At 49.4% G+C, this 26,842-nt stretch overlaps 1 protein-coding gene across 1 annotated transcript in view; it reads right to left on the minus strand.

Annotated features, from left to right (window-relative positions):
- Window positions 1-26,842, minus strand: part of LOC141067687 (ATP-dependent 6-phosphofructokinase, liver type-like) — a 46,300-nt gene that overhangs the window by 18,101 nt on the left and 1,357 nt on the right. The window contains exons 2-4 of the mRNA XM_073558075.1: window positions 22,635-22,708; window positions 20,236-20,313; window positions 685-874 (exon numbers count right to left, since the gene is read on the minus strand). Of these exons, the coding sequence (XP_073414176.1) occupies window positions 685-874; window positions 20,236-20,313; window positions 22,635-22,708 (342 nt within the window). The remainder of the gene's footprint in view (window positions 1-684; window positions 875-20,235; window positions 20,314-22,634; window positions 22,709-26,842) is intronic.

Consider the following 26,842-nt stretch of genomic DNA (forward strand, 5'->3'; position numbering starts at 1 on the left):
AATCTAGCCTAATCCGTAAGTCTCCACGCTTTCAGCTGCAGCCTTTAGCCTCTGAGGAGGAGTACTGAAGTCTCCAAGCGCTACATGCACTGTAATTCAGCAGTGTTTTTCGTTTTTGTTTTTTTAACTAGTTTATTAAAACAATTTTTAGAACATAAGTTACTTCTTGTGTTTTCATTAATTGTGCAAATCAGAATAAAGGCCATCAAACTATTGTGGCATTCCATGAAGAAAGGTAGGCTAATAATAAGATGATATCATTAGATTTTATTAATATGCTCAATCTAATAAATTCTGTTTCTATGTGACAAGCTAAAGGTCTTGACTGATAATACTATAAACCTGCATATACAGTGTTAATCTGCACATTAATCGCATTATGAAGGTGCCCAGCTGCAATACTAAAAGTGTGGGACACAGGAGAAAATGAACGTTATTTCTTCCAGCAACCGCTGTTTTCAGTCTTGCAGGCGTGCCCGGGAGCAATTACAGTCAATTGCCACAAACCTGGCGCAAATTACGACAAGAATGTATCAGTCCGTGGGTGCCGCACGTCTGACGGTGGTGAACGGCAACTGAAAGAGGAGCACAACCCTTAATGAATTCGGTACATTTCAGTCCAGACCGGCATCAGTCTTAATCAGGCCATAGTGTACAGCGACAATGTTAATCACCCAAACTTACCGCCTTTAACCAATTCTTCAAGCAGACCTTTCCACTCCTTCCTAAAAATATTTGCTCCAGTTAAACTTCCATCCCCACCGATGACGCATAGATTTGTTATACCATGCTGAACAAGATTAAAGGCTGCAGACAAACGTCCTTCGTGAGTGGTAAATGCCTTACACCGCGCACTACCAATGATAGTGCCGCCCTACAAGAGAAAAACAGAATTAAGTAGGCAACACCAACAGCTAAGCAAACATCACAGATACATTAATAGCAAAGACATCATCAAACACTATAGGGGGAATGCAGATGTACTGAGACGCTCAATAACTACTCATAAGTCCACGTCAAACACTGAGGGAGCCGACCAGCTAGCTCCGATCGCTGCTGTGTAACCAATGAAATGCGATGGTCAGTCTCTAACAGAGGACTTTAGTTGGTGCGACCCAGTAGGTGCATCCGTTCCCGTGCCCATCAGCCACCTTACACACTGCATGAGAGATCACTGGTGGGCTATGTACTACAATATTGAAAAGTACGAGTGATCAAACGATTGCAGGTCCATGTCCCACATTGGGGAGCAAAGGTAAACTGAAAAGAAAAAACCCACAACATTTCTTATCAGATAAGTAGATGCCCAATCAAAATATAAACTTAGGCCATAATGTAAACACTATTAAAAAAAAAAAAATATAACACGTGAATTAGGGGGTGTTTTTTTTTCCCAGTTGCAGCACCTCCACTCCAAAAATGCAATAGAGAAAGAGCAAAATATTTTATCGTCCTCAAAATGAAACCAATAAATAGTAACTAGCTCCACGCAAAAAAAAGAGGGATTTTTGGTTCTTACCGTAAATCTCTTTCTTGAAGCCTTCATTGGGGACACAGGTTACTGTTATGAATGAGTCACCGTAGGAGGCAAAAGCAGAAATACAAGCTAAGTCCAGAAAACCAGAGAAGTTGGCAACTATCAGATTGCAGACCCCTGAACCTATCAACACAACTAGCAGTAGCCGTGGGTGGTTCCTACGATGCCCTAGACCCCTCGATCACAGCCGGAGAAATACATAGGCCTAAAGAAAGATAGGGGAAATCTAAACTGCCCCAGAGCAGACCCCAAAGCAATAGGCAGCCCCCAACATATAATGACGGTGAAGCAAGATGAAAATCCTAACACAGACAGAAAGACAGACTGAGCAAAGACGGGGCCCCAAAACTACCTAGACAGGAAAGGACAGGAAGGCTGCTGTCTGCAATCTGCCAAAACCCTATCAAAGACATAAGCCAACCAGCTGATATGAAAAAGGCCCTGAAGCAGCTAGGCTTCAAAAACTGAATCAGCACTCAGGTATTTTCAGAAGACAGAGCTAAATGAATTCAGCACACCCCAGCAGGGAATGGCAGAAATCCAGAAAAACAAAGCAAAAGCAAAGTCAAAGCACAAGGCCGAGCAGCAAACTTAGCTTTGGAGGAGCAGGAATTCAGACTGGTCTCCAAGGATCCCACAGAGAAATCACCCGCAGGGCAGAAGGGCGTCGGCAGCATTATATCCAGTCCGTAACTCCACTCAGCCAGTCACAATCATCAGCCTCAGGTGTTTGACAATCAGGCTCACTACCTTTCTTTACCAGAAGAGGGAGTTCCTCGGGCCTCAGTAATGAAGGGGAAAATGTACTCACAACAGTACCTCCCCCTTGAGGAGGGGTCACCGAACCCTCAACTATGCCACCAGGGAGATCAGGGTGAGCCCGATGAAAGGCACGCACCAATCGTTTGGCATGAATATCAGAGGCGGAGACCCAGGAATTATCCTCCTGACCATAACCCTTCCACTTAACCAAATACTGGAGTCTCCGTCTAGCCAGACGGGAATCCAGTACTTTCTCTACCTCATACTCCATGTTACCTTCAACCAATACAGGGTCTGGAGGTGCCACCCCCGGAACAACAGGTTCAACAAACCTCTTCAACAAAGATTTATGGAACACATTATGGATTTTAAATGTGACAGGAAGAGCCAAACGAAAAGAGACCGGATTAATAATCTCCACAATCTTGTAAGGTCCAATAAATCTAGGCTTAAACTTAGGAGAAGCCACCTTCATAGCAATATTTTTTGATGATAAGCACACCATATCACCAACCTTAAACTGGGGACCAATGGTCCTATGTCGGTTGGAAAACCGCTGGGCCTTCTCCTGGGAGAGAGATAACTTATCCACCACTTGGTCCCAGATCTGGTGCATTCTCTCCACCACAGTGTCAACACCTTGGCAGGCAGAGGGCTCCACCTGCCCTGAAGAAAATCGAGGATGAAACCCAAAGTTACAAAAAAAAGGTGACATCAAAGTGGCAGAACTAGCTCTATTATTCAAAGCAAATTCGGCCAAGGGCAAAAATGAAACCCAATCATCCTGATCAGCAGAAATAAAATATCTCAAATATGACTCCAAGGTCTGGTTTGTTCTCTCTGTCTGCCCATTGGTCTGAGGGTGAAAAGCAGAGGAGAAGGACAGCTGAATTCCCAGCCTGGAACAGAAAGTTCTCCAAAATCTAGACACAAACTGCACTCCTCTGTCAGATACAATGTTCTCAGGAATCCCGTGCAAACGAACCACCTGTTGTAAAAACAGGGGCACCAACTCAGAGGAAGACGGCAACTTAGGGAGTGGTACAAGATGAACCATCTTAGAGAACCTATCACAAATCACCCAAATAACAGTCATCCTCTGAGAGACAGGCATATCAGAGATGAAATCCATTGAAATATGGGTCCATGGCCTCTTGGGGACAGGCAAAGGCAACAACAACCCACTAGAGCGAGAACACGATTTAGACCGGGAGCACGTCCCACAGGACTGCACAAAATTCCTGACATCACGAGACAAGGAGGGCCACCAAAAAAACCGACTCACCAGATCTCTAGTACCAAAAATACCTGGATGACCAGCCAAAGCAGAGCAATGAACTTCAGACATCACTCTCTTCTTCCACTGGTCAGGAACATACAACTTTCCACTGGGACAACGCTCAGGTTTGTCCTCCTGGAACTCTTCCAGAGCACGTCTCAAATCGGGCGAGATGGCAGAAAGAACTACCCCTTCGCCTAAGATGGTAGCAGGCTTGGTCACCACAGGAGAATCAGCAAGGAAGCTCCTAGAGAGGGCGTCTGCCTTGACATTCTTTGTTCCAGGAAGAAAAGAAACCACAAAATCAAAACGTGTAAAAAACAAGGCCCACCTAGCCTGTCTAGGGTTCAAGAGCTTAGCCGACTCTAGGTAAATCAAATTCTTGTGGTCAGTGAGGACCACGACTTGATGCTTAGCTCCCTCCAACCAATGTCTCCACTCCTCAAATGCCCATTTCATGGCCAACAGTTCCCTATTCCCCACATCATAGTTTCGTTCAGATGGAGAGAACTTTCGGGAAAAGAAAGCACAGGGATTCATTTTAGATGTTACAGGATCCTTTTGGGACAAAACAGCTCCTGCACCAATCTCAGAAGCATCCACCTCTACCTGGAATGGAAGTGAGACATCAGGTTGCCGCAAAACCGGGGCGGAGGTGAATCTCCGCTTCAACTCCTGAAAGGAAGAAACAGCCTCCGGAGACCAATTTAACACATCAGCACCCTTTTTAGTCAAATCAGTCAATGGCTTGGCAATACTAGAAAATTTTGCTATAAATTTCCGATAAAAATTAGCAAAACCCAAAAACTTCTGGAGGGCCTTCAAAGAAGTGGGCTGAACCCAATCGTGAATGGCCTGTACCTTGGCCGGGTCCATTTCAATAGTTGACGGGGAAAAAATAAATCCCAAAAAAGAAATCCTCTGTACTCCAAAAAGGCATTTAGATCCCTTGACATACAGGGAATTCTCCCTCAAGATCCGGAACACAGTCCGAATATGTTCCACATGAGAATCCCAATCCTTGGAGAAGATCAAAATATCATCCAGATAGATAATCAAAAATTTATCGACAAAATCTCGGAAAATATCGTTCATGAAGCACTGGAAGACAGAAGGGGCATTAGTGAGCCCAAAAAGCATCACCAGGTACTCAAAATGTCCCTCCGGAGTATTAAACGCCATCTTCCATTCATCCCCATGCTTAATGCGAATAAGATTATACGCCCCCCTGAGGTCAAGCTTGGTAAACCAGCAAGCACCTTTAACTCTGGAGAATAGATCAGAAATCAGGGGTAACGGATACTGATATTTAACAGTAATTTTGTTGAGGGCACGATAATCAATACAAGGTCTTAATATGCAAATTGCCTCTTCTGAAAGAAAGAGGACTTTTACTCTACAGCGCCACCTATTGGTAGTAGCGATCCTACAAGTCACAATCAACCCTTTAACGAGTCTTGTAGTGTGTCACTCTCCGCAAGGAGAAACCTTACTTCTTAGACCCTAGTCCAGAGCCTCTCACCTAGCCAAATCAGATCTCATACTTTGCACTGACGAGAGCCAACAGCTCGAAACACCGTGTCTGCAAATTGAGATTCTGATTTGGCTTGTATCCTAAGTCACACTACAAGACTCGTTAAAGGGTTGATTGTGACTTGTAGGATCGCTACTACCAATAGGTGGCGCTGTAGAGTAAAAGTCCTCTTTCTTTCAGAAGAGGCAATTTGCATATTATTTTCCCAGAGGAGCATTGCATGGCGAATAAGCCTCCTTACCTTGACAAGCCACAGCTGGCATGTCACTCTCCGCAAGGAGAAGCCTTACAAGGTCTTAATGATCCATCCTTTTTGGCTACAAAAAAAAAAAAAAACGGCACCCAAGGGTGACGAGGATGGTCTAATATGACCCTTCTCCAACGCCTCCTTAATATAGGATCGCATAGCCTCATGCTCAGGTACAGATAAATTGAAGAGCCGACCCTTGGGAAATTTACACCCCGGGCTCAGTTCAATTGCACAGTCATAACTCCTATGAGGAGGCAGAGACGCAGACTCATTCTCACTAAATACATCATAAAAGTCCGCCAAATAATCAGGAACATCATGCGACTGAGGAGAGGTGGAAAACACCGGAGCCTCACTAAAGGCACACCGACAACCCCAACTCACCACAGACACAGATTTCCAATCCAAAACTGGATTATGAATCTGTAACCAGGGAAACCCCAGAACAACAGTATCATGCAGATTATGCAACACCAGAAATCTGCAATTTTCTTGATGGTCTGGGGCGACCCGCATTACCACCTGGGTCCAAAACTGGGGTTTATTTTTAGCCAAAGGAGTAGCATCAATTCCCCTCAAAGGGATAGGCGTCTGCAGAGGTGTCATCGGAAATCCACAACGTTTAGCAAAATCCAAGTCCATTAGGTTTAGGGCTGCTCCCGAATCCACAAACGCCTTGGCGGAAAATGTGGACAGGGAGCAGATCAGAGTAATAGCCAGAAGAAACTTAGGTTGAACACCCCCAACAGAAAACGTGTGTGCAAAGCGTTTCTCTCGTTTGGGACAGACAGAAATAATATGCGAGGCATCTCCACAGAAAAAACACAACTTATTACGCCTTCTGAACTCCTGACGCTGCTCTCTGGAAAAAACTCTATCACACTGCATAGGTTCAGACATTTGTTCAACAGGTGGCAACACCTCTCGTGCAGCTTTGCGTTCGCGCAAACGCCGATCAACCTGAACGGCTAATGACATAGAATCGTCAAGACCAGAGGGAACAGGAAATCCCACCATAGTATCTTTTACGGCTTCTGACAACCCCTTCCGAAAGAGAGCAGCCAAGGCATTATCATTCCAGGTAGTAAGTACTGCCCACTTTCGGAATTTTTGACAGTACAATTCTGCAGAATCACGACCCTGGCTCAATGACAGCAGGGTCTTTTCAGCCTGATCAATGGCATTAGGTTCGTCATACAACAACCCCAAAACTTGAAAGAATGCGTTCACATTAGTCAGAATAGGATCATCTGGTTTCAAAGAAAACGCCCAATCCTGGGGATCGCCACGCAGCAAAGAGATGACAATTTTAACCTGCTGCGCGGAGCTCCCTGACCAGTTAGGCTTCAAGGCAAAAAATAATTTACAATTATTTTTGAAATTCAAAAATTTAGACCGATCCCCAAAAAATACATCAGGTGTAGGAATCTTTGGTTCAGCAGCATGTGAATGAGCAAGGTAGGCGGAAATTCCCCGCACTTCCGCAGCGAGCTGCTCCACACGATCAGACAATTGCTTTATCTCCATTGAGAGAAAAAAAAAATTCCCCCTACGGCCTCAGAGATATAGAGGAAAAAAAATATACACTTTTTTTTTTTTTTACAATTCTTTCCTGCTATTGAGTACCCTAGAATCTGCGGTATGGCGGGTGATTCTGTTATGAATGAGTCACCGTAGGAGGCAAAAGCAGAAATACAAGCTAAGTCCAGAATACCAGAGAAGTTGGCAACTATCAGATTGCAGACCCCTGAACCTATCAACACAACTAGCGGTAGCCGTGGGGGGTTCCTACGATGCCCTAGACCCCTCGATCACAGCCGGAGAAATACATAGGCCTAAAGAAAGATAGGGGAAATCTAAACTGCCCCAGAGCAGACCCCAAAGCAATAGGCAGCCCCCAACATATAATGACGGTGAAGCAAGATGAAAATACTAACACAGACAGAAAGACAGACTGAGCAAAGACGGGGCCCCAAAACTACCTAGACAGGAAAGGACAGGAAGGCTGCTGTCTGCAATCTGCCAAAACCCTATCAAAGACATAAGCCAACCAGCTGATATGAAAAAGGCCCTGAAGCAGCTAGGCTTCAAAAACTGAATCAGCACTCAGGTATTTTCAGAAGACAGAGCTAAATGAATTCAGCACACCCCAGCAGGGAATGGCAGAAAAACAGAAAAACAAAGCAAAAACAAAGTCAAAGCACAAAAGCAAAAGGCCGAGCAGCAAACTTAGCTTTGGAGGAGCAGGAATTCAGACTGGTCTCCAAGGATCCCACAGAGAAATCACCCGCAGGGTAGAAGGGCGTCGGCAGCATTATATCCAGTCCGTAACTCCACTCAGCCAGTCACAATCATCAGCCTCAGGTGTTTGACAATCAGGCTCACTACCTTTCTTTACCAGAAGAGGGAGTTCCTCGGGCCTCAGTAATGAAGGGGAAAATGAACTCACAACAGGTTACCATGGGTGTATGCTGCTGCTGCTGCTGCTAGGAGGCTGACACTATGCAAAACGAGAAAATTAGCTCCTCCCCGGCAGTATACACCCACCGACAGGCACCAAGTACCTCAGTTGGTGAAAAAAGCAGTAGGAGAAGCAACAATAACTCTGAAAATATGTACCAACCCAACAAGGGACTCGTAGGCCCAACACGGTACAACTTAGGCTAGTTTCACATTAGCGTTTACGGCCGCAGCGTCGGGCTGCGCACGGCCGCCGCTAAGCCCCGCCCCTGCCGCGCCTCCGCCGGTAGCTCCGCCTACGGACGCATGACGCTGCATGCGTCCCCTATCTTTAGCACTGGGGACGCAGGCTGTGCGCAGTATGCGTTTGGCGGCGCATGCGTCCTTTTGAGGAGCGCAGCAAATTGCAACCTGTTGTGCTTGGCGCTGGTCGGCGCAGCGTCAAAAGGACACATGCGCCGCCAAACGCATACTGCGCATGGCCTGCGTCCCCAGTGCTAAAGATAGGGGACGCAGCGTCATGCGTCCGTAGGCGGAGCTACCGGCGGAGGCGCGGCAGGGGGCGAGGCTTAGCGGCAGCCGTGAGCAGCCCGACGCTGCGGCCGTAAACGCTAATGTGAAACTAGCCTTAAACAGGGAGGGTGCCGTGTCCCCCAATGACGGCTTCAAGAAAGATTTTACGGTAAGGGGGACACAGGTTACCATGGGACGTCCCAAAGCAGTCCCAAGGGTGGGAAGAGAGCTTAGGGGAATGTGAAGACAGGACTTAGGTCGGCCAGTGTGCTACCGCCACCTGCAGAACCTTCCTACCTAAGCCTGCATCAGACGAGGCCTGGGTATGAACCTTGTAGAACCTCGCAAAGGTGTGCAAGGATGACCAAGTCGCGGCCCTGCAAAGTTGTAAAGCCGAAGCCTGGTGTCGGATAGCCCAAGAAGCACCTACAGCCCGGGTGGAGTGGGCGTCACTCCCGGAGGGGGCCGTTTTACCTGAACGCGGTAAGCTTCCAGGATAGTAGAACGAACCCAGCGAGAGATAGTGGACTTGGATGCCGGGAATCCTTTCCAGCGACCTTCAGGGATGACAAGCAGGGAATCGGATTGACGATAAGAAGCGGTCCTGGCCAGATAGACACGCATGGCTCTCACCACATCCAGCTTGTGGAGTGACTTTTCCAGCGAATGAACAGGAGAAGGACAAAAGGAGGGGAGGACGATGTCCTCATTGATCAGGAATGAAGATACCACCTTGGGAAGGAAGGAGGGAACGGGCCTGAGAATGACCTTATCCTGGTGAAGGATTAGGTACGGAGAATGACAGGATAAAGCCACTAGCTCAGAAACTCTCCTAATGGATGTAATGGCAATCAGAAAAGTCACCTTCCATGAGAGAAGGGAAAGAGGAATGTCCTTGATAGGCTCGAAAGGCGCACTTTGGAGAGCGCCGAGAACGAGATTAAGATCCCACGGATCTTTCGGAAAATGGTGAGGAGGGACAACGTGGGCAACTCCCTGGATAGGGGTCTTGACTTGAGGCAAGGGGGCCAGATCCTTCTGGAAAAGAATTGCCAGAGCTGAAACCTGGCCTTTGAGAGTACTGAGGGACGGGCCTGCATCTAGGCCAGATTGAAGGAAACCAAGTATGGATGGAATAGAGAACGACATTGGAAAAACATTGTTGTTGTCACACCAACGGAAAAAGGCCTTCCAGTACCTATGGTAAGTGTGGGAGGAGGCTGGTTTTCTATCTCTAATCATGGTCTGAATGACCTGGTTGGAAAAACCTGATTGTCTTAGAATCGCGGCCTCAACAGCCATGCCGTTACACTCAAGAGACTGAGAACTCTGGTGGTAAAGTGGGCCTTGTGAGAGAAGATCCGGACGGTCTGGAAGTCTCCAGGGGATGTCCGAAAGCATGTTCACCAGCTCCGCATACCAAGGACGTCTTGGCCAGTCTGGGGCTACCAGAATTACTGGGATGCCTTCTGATTTTATTTTCTTGACCACGCTTGGAATCAAGGCCAGTGGAGGAAACAAGTAAGGGAGTCGGAACTGTGACCACGGGATTACCAGAGCGTCGCAACCGACGGCCAAAGGGTCCCTGGACCTGGCTACGAAGCGGGGAACTTTGTGGTTCATCCGAGACGCCATGAGGTAGACGTCTGGAGTGCCCCAACGCTGGCATATCTGATTGAAGACCGTGGGGTGGAGTGACCATTCGCCTGATGCTAGGCCCTGGCGACTTAGGAAGTCGGCTGCCCAATTTTCCACCCCTGGAATGTGAATGGCGGAGATTGCCGGAACGTAACGCTCTGCCCTATGTAGAATCTTTGCTACTTCTGCCATTACTTGTTTGCTGTGAGTATCGCCCTGGTGGTTTATGTACGCCACAGCCGTGGCGTTGTCTGATTGGATTCGGACTGGTTTGTCCGCGAGAAGAGGCTGCCAGCTGAGGAGAGCAAGGAAGATAGCTCTGATTTCCAGCAGGTTGATGGGGAGCAGAGACTCTTGGGCGTTCCAACGCCCTTGGGCGGTCTTCCTCTGGAAAACCGCTCCCCACTCGAGAAGACTGGCATCGGTGGTGATGACTTGCCATTGAAGAGGAAGAAAGGACCTCCCTTGCAGGACTGACGAAGGCATTGTCCACAAAGTTAGGGATTGTCTCAATCTGGGAGGAAGGAGTATGGGGCGGTCCAGGGAGACTGAAGTCTTGTCCCAGACTGAAAGGAGGGACAGCTGAAGGAGACGAGTGTGGAATTTGGCAAAGGAGACGGCCTCCATGGAGGCTATCATCTACCCCAGGACCCTCATGCAGAACCGAAGGGGAACTGGGACTGTCCGCTTCAGGGATCGGATTCCTTTGCAGAGAGCTGAAAATTTGTCCCTCGGAAGGAACACCCGGGCCAGGTTCGTGTCGAACTCCATGCCCAGGAATGTCAGTCGCTGAGTTGGGAGCAGGTTGGACTTCTCTCTGTTGATTATCCAACCGAGACGTGTGAGAGTATCCAGGGTAATCTGAAGACTCTGAAGGCAGTCTCGGCGGGACGAGCCCTTGATCAACAGATCGTCCAGGTAAGGGATTATGAGGATCCCCCTGGAGCGAAGGATAGCCATGACAGCTGCCATGACCTTTGTGAAGACCCGAGGAGCCAAGGCTAGGCCAAAGGGGAGGGCCGTGAATTGGTAGTGATCCTCATGAATCGCAAAGCGAAGAAACCTCTGATGTTGCGAACAAACAGGGATGTGGAGGTAGGCATCTTGTATGTCTACAGAGCAGAGAAACTCCCTGGGCTCCATTGAGGCGATTACCGAGCGAAGGGACTCCATCTTGAAGTGGAGGATCCTCACGTGGCGATTGAGTAGTTTGAGGTCCAAGATTGGACGAAGCGAGCAGTCTTTTTTTGGGACTACGAAGAGATTTGAGTAGAACCCCGAAAACCGTTCGTTTGGAGGAACGGGAACAATTACGCCGGTGGATAGGAGGGAAGAGACGACCTGGAGGAACCCTGGGGTGAGGGACGGTTGTTTGGGAGGATGAGACAGAAAGAAGCGTCTCTTTGGGAGGGAAGAAAACAGGATTTTTGGGTTACTTACCGTAAAATCTGTTTCTCGGAGCCTTCATTGGGGGACACAGAGACCATGGGTGTATGCTGCCACTAGGAGGATGACACTATGCACAGAAAAAGGTTAGCTCCTCCTACGCAGCATACACCCCACCGACCGGCACTAATTTCCTCAGTTAGTGAGAAAGCAGTATAAGTAACAAAATAGATTGAAACAGAACAGACAACTCAACTGTAAGTAACAAACCACATAAGAACAGGAGTTGTAGAACATGGGAGGGTGCTGTGTCCCCCAATGGAGGCTCCGAGAAACAGATTTTACGGTAAGCAACCCAAAAATCCTGTTTTCTCTATTGCTTCATTAGGGGACACAGAGACCATGGGACGTCCCAAAGCAGTCCCTGGGGAGGGAGAAGAAAACTTCCATTAGGTCTGAGAACTCACCACCGCTGCCTGCAAGATCCTTCTGCCTAGGCTGGCGTCCGCCGAAGCATAGGTGTGGACCTTGTAAAATTTGGCAAACGTGTGGATGGAAGACCATGTTGCAGCCTTGCAAAGCTGCAGTGCGGAGGCTCTGTGGCGCACCGCCCAGGAGGCACCCACCGCCTGGGTAGAGTGAGCTCTGACTCCAGGAGGGGCCACTCGATGCTTGACCCGGTAGGCCTCCAAAATTGCCGATCTGATCCAGCGAGCAATAGTAGCCTTGGAGGCCGGCTGACCTTTCCGTGCACCATCTGGAATGATGAAGAGAGTCTGTCTTCCGCAAGGGAGACGTCCTAGCCAGGTAGACCTTCATTGCCCTGACCAGGTCTAGCTTGTTCAAGAGCGCTCAAGAGGGTGAGTTGGACCCGGCCAAAAGGACAGGAGAACAATGTCCTCATTCAGATGGAAAGTGGACACTACCTTAGGAAGGAAGGAAGCCGGGGGCCGCAGGACCACCTTATCCTGGTGGAGCACCAAGAAAGGGGGGGACGACAAGAAAGGGCCGCCAATTCCGACACGCGCCGAATGGAGGTGATGGCCACAAGGAAGGCTACTTTACAGGAGAGAAGGTATAGGGAAACTTCTCTGAGAGGTTCAAAGGGTGGACCCTGTTAAACCTCGAGAACCAGATTAAGATCCCATGGATCCACAGGCGCGGTACCGTATGAGCCGCTCCCTGAAGAAAGGTCTTGACCTGCGGACGAGAGGCCAACGTCTTCTGGAACAGAATGGAAAGCGCCGAGACTTGACCCTTTAAAGAGCTGAGGGCAAGGCCCACGTCAAGGCCTGTCTGGAGGAACGCCAAGACAGAAGGAAGTAAAAAGGACATGGGCGGAATGTCATTGGCCTCGCACCAAGTGAAATAGGCCTTCCATGTACGATAATAAATCTTGGAAGACGATGGCTTTCTAGCCCGGATCATGGTGTGAATAACCCGATCCGAAAAACCTGATAGTTTCAGAACCGCGGTCTCAACAGCCACGCCGTTAAATTGAGCGGCCGAGAATTGGGGTGGCAAATCGGACCCTGAGACAGCAGATCTGCCCTGTCTGGAAGCTTCCAGGGGGCGGCCGCGAGAAGGTTGACGATGTCCGCGAACCAAGTCCTTCTGGGCCAATCCGGAGCGATGAGGATGACTGGAACCCCTTCCGCTTTGATTTTCTTTAACAGCTTGGGAAGAAGAGGAAGGGGAGGGAACAGGTAGGGTAGCCTGAACTGAGACCAGGGAATGGTCAGAGCGTCGGCGCCCACTGTGAGAGGATCTCGAGCCCTGGATACGAACTGAGGGACCTTCCTGTTCAGGTGAGACGCCAGCAGATCTACGTCCGGAGTCACCCAACGACGGCAAAGCTGATGAAAGACGTCCAGATTTAAAAGGACCACTCTCCCGCCACGAGACCCTTGAGGCTGAGAAAATCGGCGGCCCAGTTGTCCACGCCGGGAATGTGCACCGCGGATATTGCTGTGACTGAAACTTCTGCCCAGCGAAAACCCCCTTGGTGGTTGACATATGCCACCGCTGTGGCATTGTCTGTCTGAATCCGGATTGGTAGATCCTTGAGAAGCCTCTCCCAGTGAATGAGAGACAGATCGCCCGTATCTTGAGGACGTTGATCGGCAGAGCTGACTCTTGAGTCGACCACAGACCCTGAACAGTGACTGCAAAACACTGCCCCCCAGCCGAGGAGGTTGGCGTCCGTTGTCACAATCTGCCAGTGAATTGGAAGGAATGACCAGCCCAGAGAAATGAGAGGAGAGGTCAGCCACCAATTGAGGGACTGCTTGACCCGGTAGGAAAGGCGAATTGGACGATCCAGGGAAAGAACAGACCTGTTCCACCGAGACAGGATGGTCTGTTGGAGCGATCTGGAGTGGAATTGGGCAAAGGAAACCGCTTCGGTCGTTGCCACCATCTTTCCTAGGACTTTCATGGCTGCCCGGACAAATGGAAGCCGTGAGCTCTGCAGCGATTGTACATCTTGCTGCAGAGAGATTATCTTGTCTACTGGGAGAAAAACCCTCGATCAACGGGTGTCGAACAATAGGCCTAGAAACACAAGACGTTGTGTCGGAACCAGGCAGGACCTTTTTGTTGACGAGCCACCCGAAATTGGACAGGGGGTCGAACGATGGTAAGACTTTGGCGAGTCTGGTGAAAAGACGGAGCTTTGATTAGAATGTCGTCAAGATACGGAAAGAGAACGAGACCTCTGATCCTCAACAAGGCCAGCAACGCCATCAAGATCTTTGTAAATACTCTGGGCGCGGTGGCGAGACAGAACGGCAGGGCAACAAACTGGTAGTGGACCTGGTGAATCGCAAAACGTAGGAATTTCTGATGCCCGGGAAAAATGGGAACATGCAGATAGGCATCTTGAATGTCTACTGAGCACATGAATTCCTGCGCCTCCATGGAAGCGATTACCGAACGAAGAGACTCCATCCTGAAATGTCGTAGGCGGACCCACTTGTTCAGTAACTTGAGGTCCAGGATGGGCCGAACTGCACCGCCTTTTTTCGGCACTACAAACAGGTTTGAATAAAGCCCTGTGAATCGTTCTGATTCGGGAACGAGCACAATCACCCCGGAACTGAGGAGAGAGTCAATGGATGCAAAGAAACCCGGAACTAAGGCAGTGTCTTTTGGAGGTCGGGACTCGAAGAAACGATCTCTATCTTGTATCCTGAGGATACAACTTCCCTGACCCAAGTGTCTTCTACTGAGGCAAGCCAGACGTCTCTGAAGAAAAGGAGTCGACCGCCTAGTTGGGAAGGCGCCTCGAGATTTCGTTGATAGTCATGCTGATGTGGACCGTTCAGTTCTGGACATGGAGGATCTGCCCTGGGAGGAGTGAGATCGCCAAGAGGGAGTGGGTCTAAAGGAGACCTTTTCCTATCCTGACGTGCTTGCGGCCTTTGTTGGATGGAAATGGTTTCTGCCGTTGCGAAGCGGCGGAAAGACCGAAAGGGCCGAAACTGACGCCTTGGAGGAGGTCTACGAGGCTTGGACTGAGGAAGAGAGCTTGTGCCTCCAGTGGCATCCTTAATAATCTGGTCCAGCTGGGATCCAAAGAGACGCGCTCCCTGAAAAGGCAGATTGGTAAGGGACTTTTTTGAAGACAAATCCGCCTGCTAAGCCTTGAGCCAAATTGTACGCCGGATTGCAACTACGTTGCTGGACGCCTGAGCTGCGCAAGACGCGGCATCCAAGGAGGCAGAGACCAGATAATCCCCTGCATGGGAGATCTGGTTGGCCAGTTCGGCCAATCGCTCTGGTTGGACTCTATCTAGAATGCCCTGGCGGACATCTTCCGTCCAAGTAGCTATGGCCTTTGCTACCCAAGTTGAAGCGAAGGCCGGGCTTAGCACCGTCGCAGCCGCTTCGAATGCTGACTTTGCTAAGGATGCTATGATCCTATCATTAGAATCCTTAGAGACGCCACACCTGAAACCGGAAGGACTGTGTTAGATGGTCTGGACACGGGAGCGTCTACAGAGGGGGAAGCCGACCAGTTGTCGGTGAGCTCTTTAGGAAATGGATACAGCACACCGAGGCGCTTCCCTCTTTGAAAGTGCCTGGTCGGATTTTCTCTTTCCCTGGTAAGGAGCTTGCCAAACTCAGAGTGGGAGGCGAAGACTCTGGAAGGTGCTTCTGCCCGTCTGAACGAAACCTCCTGATCTAAAGGTTTCGCAGGGGAGTCTGAGATTTCAAAAGTGTGGTTAAATCGCAGCAATGAGGTTCTGTACCGTAACCTTCATGTCCGCGTCATGGTCCGAATCCAGCTCTAAAATCTCGTCGGATGGCGCATCCGAGAAGGCTTCGCCTGACTCGGGTGAGGAGGCACGGGAAGGAGACTGCTGGGAAGGACTATGTGGCGAGATGGGGCGAGGGGAGGATTCCGGCCGGAGATCCTGTCTGGGTCTTTTGCGGCTTATGCTGGCTGGCTCAGATGGAACCTCTTGAGACCTGCTGGACCCTGCAGAAGTGTCCAGGGGCAACTTATCAAGAACGGCCACTAAGGACTGAGACACCCTGGTGAGATCCGCCACTGATTGTGATAGAGAAGAAGCGCAGCCAGGAATGGGGGGGTTCACTCTCACGTGGAGGAATAGATGGCTCCTGGGCGGCGTTGGGCTGAATGGGATTGCTGCAATCTAGGCAGAGGGGAGTGGACTGACCTGGGGGAAGTTTGCGATCGCAAGAAGAACAAGCAAAGTAGTTGACTAAGGTGCCAGTGGAAGCCGGAGGATGGGCACGATCAGGCTTAGAGTTAGGCATAATGAAGGAAAGTCACTGAAGCAGTGCCGTAAGGTAGGGGTACTGAAGCAGAGGAGGGTGTCAGTCTGCAGCTGCAGAGCTACTCACGGTCCGGTGTCCTGTAGATACTCCCAGAAAGCGATGTTACACGGCCCGTCTGTACATGCAGGGCCCCAGCAGAGGAGAACGGTGTCCGGCTGACAGGCTGAGAGGATGGCGGCAGCCTGAGAGGAGCAGAGGATGGAACACTCGCTTTCAGTGAAGATGGGCGGAGCTAGCCGCCGAACTGAAGAAGGCACCGCCCGCTGGCAAACAACAGGCTAGGGTCCATGAGAGAGGTGGTGGGCGGGCCTAGAACGGGCGGGAGAAAAGGCCGCCTAGGAAAGAGGGCAGGGGGCGTGGCTGCGATGCTGGAGAAGGCCTGAAATGAAGCCGGGGCCTAAAGTAAAAGCGGCGGCCGCATGTCAGTGTGGGCCGGCGCGGAAGTCCTGCAGCGCTGCGGCGGCAACCCTCCTAAAGGTCGCCGCCTGATGTCTGCCGGGCTGGAGAAGCCCGCCTAAGAATGAAGGCGGGGGCTCTTGGTCCTGCTGCGGAGAGCTATGAGGATACGGGGTGGCAGTACACGCCGTACTCAGTCTCTTTGTGGAAGTACAGTTGTGACTATTCACACTGTATCCCTCCGGAAACCTGAAAAGAAACAACGCACACCGAGGTAGATATGGGGGTCTAATGAAAGACCTGTGTCCACCTCCTACTGACACTAAGCTAAACTGAGGAAATTAGTGCCGGTCGGTGGGGTGTATACTGTGGAGGAGGAGCTGCTAACCTTTTTCTGTGCATAGTGTCAGCCTCCTAGTCGCAGCAGCATACACCCATGGTCTCTGTGTCCTACACTGAAGCGATAGAGAAAATTCGATTTTGTAGCCGGATGTGATGATTTCCCTGACCCATGCGTCGTTGACAACAGACAGCCACGCGTCTTTGAAAGTAGAAAGCCTGCCTCCCACCCTGGAAGAACTTCCAGGTGGGGGTGACCCGACACTTGGAGGAAAATCTAGCGGAGCGGGATCCTGAGGGCTTGGAGGGTCGGCTCTTTGGTCTCCAGCGGGGTGCGGGTTTATACAATGGTTTTCTCCGTTCCACGGAGGTAGAGGGCCGGTCCTGCTGGGAGGAATTTTACGAGGAAGGGGCGAAAGGACCTAAACTGACGAGGAGCTATTCTGTTGGAAAAACGTCTCCGGTGACATCAGAAATTATCTGATCCAGCATGGCGCCAAAGAGCCTAGAAGCCTGAAAGGCTAGGTTAGTGAGTGACTTTTTAGAGGTGGAGTCCGCACTCCATGTCTTCAACCAAAGGATACGGCGTATGGCAACTATGTTGCTGTTAGCTCTTGCTGAACACCCGGCTGCATCCAAAGAGGCGGCCAAGAGGTATTTACCAGCATGATTAATTTGGTCAGCCAACTCCGCTAGCTCGTCCTGAGGAGCTGATGCTAAAATGCCTTTGCGAAGAATTTTTGCCCAGGCTGAAATGGCTTTTGCTACCCATGCGGAGGCGAAACTGGGACAGAGAGAGGCGCAAGTTGCCTCAAAAATCGATTTTGCCAGCGATTCGATCTGCCTGTCCGTTGAATCCTTAAGTGATGCGCCGTCAGGAAGGGATAGAACCGTTTTGAGGAAAGACAGGAGATTGGTGGGCCCACCTCATGAGAAGGTCCGCATTAAAGGGATATAGCACGTCTAGGTGCCTGCGTCCAGGGAACCGCTTTTCAGGATGCTCCCAGTGTTTGGTTAACGTAGTCTCGAACTACTTGTGATTAGGAAAGGTTCGGGAGGGAGGTTTCGCTCGTTTGAAGGGGACAGAGCATTCTTGTGGGGGGCGTCTTGTCCTCCTTTATTTTGAGCATTTGGGTAATCGCCGATATGAGACTATCTACCATGTCCTGTGTTTTGGACATGTGGTCTGAATCCGAGTCAGACCCCGATTGGGAGTCTACGTTTGACCCAATGTCGTCCTCTGAAGAAGGGGACGGAGGCGAGGAGAGCAGCCTGGATGATGCGGAGGGGCTTTGTGAGCTGGAAGAAGAGCCAGACAGGGCCCGCTTCCTGGAACTCCTACCCGGTCTGTCCCTCTGGAAGTCGCGGTCAGGTGTGGACGACTCACCGTGAGAGACGGTTGGAGCACAGGTGGCTGTAGATAGCTGAGGTAATCATTCTAAGACCTGGACCAGGGACTGAGACACTTTAGTCAGGTCCGTGACCGACTGAGACATTGCAACAGCCCACTCTGGGGGCGGAGGGGAGCTCTCATCCCGGGGTTCGGTGTGCTCCTGAGGGGCAGACATAGTAGAAGGACTGCAGGACGGGCAGAAAGATGACGACTGACCAGATGCCCACTTCTTTTTACAGCCGCGCGCAGGCGTAGTGAGTAACGGTGGGCCTAGAATAGGGAGCCCTTGCAGGGTCGGGCATATGTGGAGTCTGCGGCAGTATAGCAGAGCATATCTAGTGAAAGTACTGCAGGGAAGGGAGTGAGTACTGCCGAGGGGAGCTAATTAGAGCCACAGGAAAAGCAGAGCCTACCGTAGCCTTATGCCGTAGCCTTATGCGCAGCAGAGCCGAGTAGATGTGTCCCCCAGCAGAGCTCCTTACAAAGAGGAACGCGAGATTCCAGCAGAAGGACCCGAATGGTGGGCGGAGCTTAGCGTCCGTGCCACTCAAGTGGGCGGAGCTTAGCTATTGTTCCGCGTAAGTGGGCGGAGCTTCGCGGTCGTGACACGCAAGTGGGCAGAGCTTAGCGGCCGTGCGATTGGATTAACAACACGGGGGGCATGGTTAAGGGGAAAGGTGGAAGCTGCAAAGTGAAAGCAGCTCTGTGATAGGCTAGAAAGCGCGAAAAGAGCGAGCGCAGAGCGGAGGGCGTGAGCCGATGACGCTGCCCGCCCGCAAACGAAAGTGAAAGTACCAAACCGCCCGGAGACTGGCTTGCTGCCCCCGATGCCCGTGATGCAGCCAAAAACAGTAGGTACTGGCAGTAGCTGCGGGGGACCCTTGCTGAGCTCCCGGCTGCGGCCTGGGAAAAGAAAGGGCGCAAATTTTTTTTTATTTTTTTTTTTTTTAAAGGGAGTGCGGGCATTGAGGGGTTAACAGCGGCGCCGATGGCTACTATGTGAAGGAGTTACCACTTACCTGACGCCCACTTCTTGAACGCGAAGAGGATGACCACAGGGGCCCCACGAATAGGGGGAAGGCCGCTGGGAAGGAAGATCCTCTGTACCCGCACTGCGTCCGAGCAGTGCAGAAGACGGCGTCAACCCCTTGCTAGAAGGGGGAAGGCCACCACCGGTGACCACAGTCTTCCTCTCAGCCCTCTCCCAGGAGAGAGGTGAGGAGGGGAATTGGCTAGGACCAGCCACCTGACATCAGCCCGTAGCACACGAATGGTGATAAGGAAAGGGTCCTGCTTGCGGTACTGAGAGGTGCGATGTGGGCGACACCACATTGCTCGCTCAGCCGCCTGATATGGGAAGGCAGGGTGAGAAATTACACCCTGTTTCCCGACGCTGTATCTGGAAAACAAATGGAAAAGATTAATAACTAAAACCTGTAAGGAAAAAAGGATAGTTAACTGCGGATCTGGGGAGATCCCGGTCCGCCTCCTACAGACACTAAGCACAAACTGAGGTACTTGGTGCCTGTCGGTGGGTGTATACTGCCGGGGAAGAGCCAATTTTCTCGTTTTGCAAAGTTTCAGCCTTCTAGCAGCAGCATACACCCATGGTAACCTGTGTCCCCCAATGAGGCGATAAAGAAAGTCAAACAATATAGTCTGAAGACCTGGCAGATGACCATAGGGATAGAGAAGGCCAGTCCAACACGACCCTGGCCAGCTTCTTCCAGCACTGCTCTAGGGGACTGACAGGTCTTCTCTGATGCCCCACATGGGAGAGACGAGCCAATAAACTAGGGTGAAGACACAATAGTCTCGCCTTTGGTTCTGATTCCCCCTGCCTGTGGTTAGGCAGCATGAATTTGGTGTCAGATTCCCTTTAAAAGTAGAATAACTACCCGCACACTGAAATAGGACATTTTTTACACTCTTCTGAACTTACCATCTGGATTATGTTTGACACACTGAGCCAATTTGCTTGTTTTATACAATCACCACCTTCAACCAAGCCTTCATAGCCCTATGATGAGAATATAAAGTTACTAAACAATGCAGATAAACATTTTAAAATTAGTCATAATTTGGCCACATGCAGCGCACTTCAATGTAAAATTCAACTTGCCTAATCTTTTTGAGATATATTTGGTTTATTCACCTCTCTAACTGTTAAATAGGACCCATCACCTCCTGGTAAACATCATGAATCTTCTCCCAAACATATATAATTAGAACAGAAACAAATTATTTTGAGATTCAGCGACGAACCTTCCGGCCCTCTAAGTAACAGAAGAAAGTGGGGCTCTCCACTGTCGTGTTGTTTTGACGGCAAGGAGAGACTCCATGCTTCTTGTCAAGTAGATCCCACTCTGGGGAGCGGGAGTGAGCAGCTGCATACATGCAATATTGGTGCTGGTATTTTACTCCATACTGAATGTAGTTATACCAGAGATGTACAGAGGATTCATGCAAAATATGGAGTAGCAAGAGACTAGAAGCTGCAGGAACAAAGCTTCACCTGATTGTACTATGACTGTCTGCATGTGTAGTTTGAGACTCAGATTAACCCCTACAAGCAGGTATTCCATACAAAACCACTGCATCCATATGGATTATAAATAATGGTGGGACTGCTGGCTGATTTTCCCATTTGTATTTTATAGACCAGTCAGTTAATAAAATGACAAAACAGGCCAAATCCTGGAGAGCTTTGTTATTGGGAGTCATATGCAATCAGCCTCCACCTCACTGTTGAGATCTGTAAGGCTACTTTCACACTAGCATCGTGCGATGGACGTCGCCGTGCGTCGGGGCGACGTACGTTGTGAAAGTTTTGCACAACGGGGGAAGCGGATGCAGTTTTTGAACGCATCCGCTGCCCCATTGTAATGTCCAGAAAGGATGGGGCGGAGTTTCGGCCGCGCATGCGCGGTCGAAAATGGCGGACACGACGCACACAAAAACGCTACATGTAACGTTTTTGTGTGCGTCGCGGCCGACAAAACACCGACGTGTGGCCATACGTCGCAATGTGTTGCTAATGCAAGTCTATGGAGAAAAAACGCATCCTGCGGGCAACTTTGCAGGATGCGTTTTTTCGCCAAAACGACGCATTGCGACGTACGTCGCATGACGCTAGTGTGAAAGTAGTCTAAGAGAATCACGTCAAATTTTGCACTCAATCTGGTAAGGTGAAGGTAAAGCCTGTGTCTATGTAATACTGACTAGTCCAAAGAAGAAAGCTGGACGACACGACCGGCTAAAATACTTCACAGAAGCCACAGCTGGCTATAACTTCCAGGATTACCCATGTGCGCATTCACATGAAAACCACAAAGTTCATAACATTGCTAAAAAAAAAAAAAAAAAAAAAAAAATTTGAATGGCACTCACCGGGTAAAAACATGACCTATGGAAGCGCAGTGTAGTCGTTACTCCTGTTTTTTGCTCCCGTTCTCCTGTCAAGGATTCCCAATAAAGTCTTAAAAGTTTTTACCCGTTAAGTGCCATTCAAATTCATTTTTTTTATTTTTATTTTTTTTTAGCAATATGTAATACTGATGACATACTTTAGGGCAAGTGCCCACGATCAGGAATAGTAGCATTTTGGAAGCAGCGTACTTTCGCTGCGCTCTAATTACTGTACTTGTGTTTAGGTACATGCGGATTTACTCCGCTTCAGAAATTGCCATGCTGCAGCTCGGAAACCGCACCGAGGATAAATTTACACAGAGGTAAATAGAAGCACAATGGGCAAGAGATTTCTATAAATCCATCCACTGTGCTTGTAATGTAGAATGCAGCATTTTGGACGCAGTGAAAATACCCTAGTGATTCAGCCATCAAGTGAGCGCAGCCACGTTCCATACAAGTGTTAGAAACAAGGCTGTGTCCACTAGTCGGGATCTGGCCGGGACTTTGTGTAACGCATATGTACCCTCCAGTCCCTACTCACTAAACGGAGAATCCTGGCAGCACACAGTGTGCAGTTTATATGTGTGATTTTCTGCAAATTGTCAGTCTGTGTTGAGAAAAAAAAAAAAAAAAAAAAAAAAAATCACATCATGCACTACTAGTTTTCTTAGGCCCAAAGTCCATGAAAAACGGAACACATCCAGAGACAATACTAGTTCATCATTTGTCTGAACACAGCCATAGAGAACCACTATCAGAATAGTACACAGTGCCTGTAAAGACTACACGTCCCAGAAGTTACAGAAAATACACAAATTTCAGCTTTGTGAATGCAGCTCTCCAGGCTGTAACGGAGCTAGTAAGAGGGAAGAATTACAGATTCAGGCAGGACAATGGGTTATAGAGATGTATGTGTAATCTGTAAAATACCTCATATACGTGGAAAACTTTAGCTCCAACATAAATACCCATCCGAGTCACAGCACGGACCGCAGCGTTCATTCCTGTTAGGTGAAAAAAGAAGTTATTGTAAAATATGAGAAAAGTCAGTGGCTAAAGCCACATGGTGAATACGGGTTTAAAGAGAAGAGGTCACTGAGAATACGGCCCCTCAGCAGGCCGCACGTTACAGAGATGAACAGATCCATGTATACAATCACTGTGGGAGCCGCTTCGGGATAAGGCCTCATTCACATGTCCAGGTTCTACTTGTATGTGAAGACAAAGACCATCATAAGGGTGTTGGATCAGATCTGCTGCAGTGCTTGGTTGCAGTGACCATTAGGGTTCATACTCACTTGCAAGAGACTCGCATGAAAACCTGGCACTGCCGCCGGCACTGGGACCGGAGCGTGGCGGCTATGTCAGAAACACCGCACTGAACTTGCTCACTGAGCCAGTGCGCGTGTCCTGAGTAAAGCGAACTGTGCTCAAAGATACCTGTGGAGTGGACAGCAGCCGAGTAGATGCGTACTTCAGAGCCGCAGGACCTGAAGCACGTGACTGCTAGGGGCGTGGCCTAAACTCCAGAGAGCTAGGAGCTGCAAGAGAACTCCTAGCAGGGTAACTGCGAGACAAAGTTACCAAGGGGCATAGACAGGGAGGATAGTCAGGATGTAGCCAATGAGTCATACACAGAGATAGCTGCAAGGTACAAGAGGGGCGAGCAGAGAGTAGTCAGGTCACAGGCAATGAGTCATGCACAGAGAGGATAGCACAGTACAGAATCGACAGGCAAACTCACAACGGGAAACAGAACTGGGTCAGAACCATATAAACAAGCTATAACAACGAACAGGCACACAGAGGTCAGCACACTCTGCCAAAGGCAAAAGTATAACTGACAGGGATTGGAGCTTCCCAGGGGTTTAAGAAGCTCTCCCAGAACCAACGAGAGGCCACAATCATTAACCTCAGGTGTGCAGGTCAAAACCTGCATTGAGCTCCAGACATTAACCCCTGACGTACAGCTCAAAAACCTGCACTGGGATCATGACAGTACCCCCCTCTCAACGGGGGGCCTCTGAACCCCCAGGCTTCCCCGGGTACTTGGCATGGAAAGCCCGAAGGAGGCGATCTGCATGTACAGAGCGAGCAGGGACCCATGAGCGTTCCTCTGGTCCATATCCCTTCCAGTGGACCAGGTACTGCAAAGAGCGGCGCACCCGCCGAGAGTCCACAATATGTCCGACCTCATACTCCAATTGACCCTCCACCAGCACTGGGGGAACAACAGGCTGGCTCTGAGTCCTCTTTGACAGACCCTATGGATTTCAACCGAGATTTATGGAAGACATTGGATATTTTTAAGGCGGCAGGGAGACGCAACCTATATGCCACTGGGTTGACTATCTCCATAATCTCATACGGACCAATGAACTTTGGTCCCAATTTAGCTGATGGTACCTTTACGTGTGGAAAGCCAAACCTTCTCTCCCACCTGAAACATGTCTCCCGAATCTCTCTTTTTGTCAGCAAAATATTTGTACCTCCCCTGGACCCGACAGATATTACGCTGGACTTCAGCCCAGAGGTTTCTTAACCGTTGAACGGACCCCTCTACCACTGGACAACCGGAATCCACCCGTGAAAACTCCCCAAAATGCGGATTAAACCCATAGTTAATCAGGAATTGGGACATGTTGGTGGACTGACTCACCCGGTTGTTAAAAACGAATTCCGCCAACGGTAACGCGTCACACCAATCCTCCTGTCTGGCGGAGGTCAGACACCTGAGAATTTGTTCCAGGGATTGATTGGTGCGTTCTGTCCGACCATTATTCTCCGGGTGATATGCCGACGAGAAGGAGAGTGAGATGCCCAATTTCATACAGAACGCCCTCCAAAGTTTGGCTACAAACTGAAACTGCACAACTCTGTCAGACACAACATTCAGGGTACCCCATGCAATCGGACCACATGCTGCACAAACAACCTTGATAATGTTTCTGCTGAGGGTAATGCTGCCAAGGGAATGAAATGGGCCTGTTTAGAAAACCTATCCACCACCACCCAGATTACGGTATTGCCCCTGGAAGGCCGGTAATAAAATCCATGGAAAGATGAGTCCATGGCCTATCAGGAACCGGTAAAGGTATGAGTTCCCCAGCTGGCCGGTTATGCGAGTTTTTGGAATGGGCACACACGCCACAAGCAGAAACAAATTCCTTGACATCAGACCTTAATGAAGGCCACCAAAAACCCCTGGCTACTGCCTCTCTAGTGGCCGTGATACCTGGATGAGCACTCAACCTAGACTCATGAAACTCCTGCAGAAGTCTAGGCCGCAATAAATCTGGAACAAGCAATTTATCCCCTGGCCTGGTTGCCGGAGCTAGGGCCTGAGTCCTTAGAATTTCTTGTTCCAACTCAGTTGAGACCCCCGCCACTACCACCTCTGGGGGAAGAATGGAGGACGGCAGCTCAGGGGGAGACACTGGGTCAAAACTTCTGGACAGGGCATCCGCTTTAACATTTTTGGACCCCGGTCGAAAAGTAATGGAGAACTGAAATCGTGAAAAAAAAGTGACCACCGGGCTTGTCTAGGAGTAAGCCTCTTAGCAGAATCAAGGTATGCCAAATTTTTGTGATCCGTGACAACCGTGATAGGGTGAGCCGCCCCTTCCAAAAGTGCCTCCATTCCTCAAACGCCAGCTTGACCGCAAGAAGTTCTCTATTGCCTACATCATAGTTTTTCTCGGCTGAAGAGAACTTCTTGGAGAAGAAAGCACAGGGTTTGAGATTGGTAAGGGTGGCCGGACCATGGGGGCAGCACAGCCCCCACCCCCACTTAAGAAGCATCCACCTCCACAATGAATGGTTTGGACGGGTCTGGTTGTACCAACACCGGGGCAGACATGAAACATTTCTTAATCGCTGAGAAGGACTCCTTAGCGAGTGCAGACCAATTTTTTACATCAGCCCCCTTCTGGGTAAGATCCGTGAGTGGTTTAGCCACTTGTGAGAAACCTTTAATGAATCTTCGATAATAGTTTGCAAATCCTAACAAGTGCTGGAGCCCCTTGAGATCTCGAGGCTGAACCCAGTCAGCGATCGCCAGCACCTTCTTAGGAACCATACGAAACCCCTCACTGGACACAATCAACCCCAAAAAAGACAGCTCCTGTACAAAAAACGAACATTTCTCCAATTTAGCGAACAATCGGTTCTCCCTGAACCAATATTTGAAACTATTGATTAACCATTAATCGTGCGAGTCTCTTGCAAGTGAGTATGAGCCCTTATTGGAATCCTTTTCTCTAAGGCCCCCCAAAATTTGCAAAGCTTCTCCTACCATTACAATGTAAAAAAAGGCAGCACACGATTATCACAAACCCATAGACTTGTACAGGCGATTTCAATTTTTCAAAGACAATACTGACATTACAGCAGGAGATCGCAGAGGATACATTTTGTGAGGCAAAATAGTGTTTAAAAACAGTCAGTGAAATATTTTACCTCACAAAATGAATCCTCTGTGATCCCCTGCTGTTATGTCAGTATTGTCTTTTGCTTCCTCCCCTGCCCAGGAGATGTGGTATGCTCCGTACACGGTCAGACACAGACAATTTTTAAAATCAACTTTTTATTTGTGGGAAACCCCTTTAATGTGACCGGTTTCCTCTGCCTGTAGACACGTCGTGCATCTGCCGCCAGGATCAGCCGAATGATTCACTGCACCTGCGCGGAATTCGCGCAGGCACAGTAAATTAGACCGCCGCCATCTTATAATAATAATCTTTATTTTTATATAGCGCTAACATATTCCGCAGCGCTTTACAGTTTTGTACAGCATGTACAGTGTGTGTGGTGCGACGGTATTCCGCTAGTGGTACCGCGCAAGAGGCTGGTACCACCAGGAGTTTCCATATTGAGAAACCCATCAATTAGGTGTCCCAATATGGCGGTTGGTGAACTTCCGCCACTTGGAATTCTGGGATCCGTACACATCTGGAAGGAACAGGATGTGAAGACATTACAAGGCAAGTGTATAATAGATTGTCTTGTCTGCATGTACTTTTTGGCCCTTAACTTTTACTAGTTACCCTAAAAGATTGTGTTTTAATTTAATTCCTTGCCCTGCTGAAACTTTATTGCACCTATTGGGAAGGTTCATTGTGATCAGTTACATTTACTGT

Source organism: Dendrobates tinctorius, unplaced genomic scaffold (assembly GCF_039654945.1).
Source record: "Dendrobates tinctorius isolate UK_male_01 unplaced genomic scaffold, ASM3965494v1 ptg000254l, whole genome shotgun sequence".
NCBI lineage: Eukaryota > Metazoa > Chordata > Amphibia > Anura > Dendrobatidae > Dendrobates > Dendrobates tinctorius.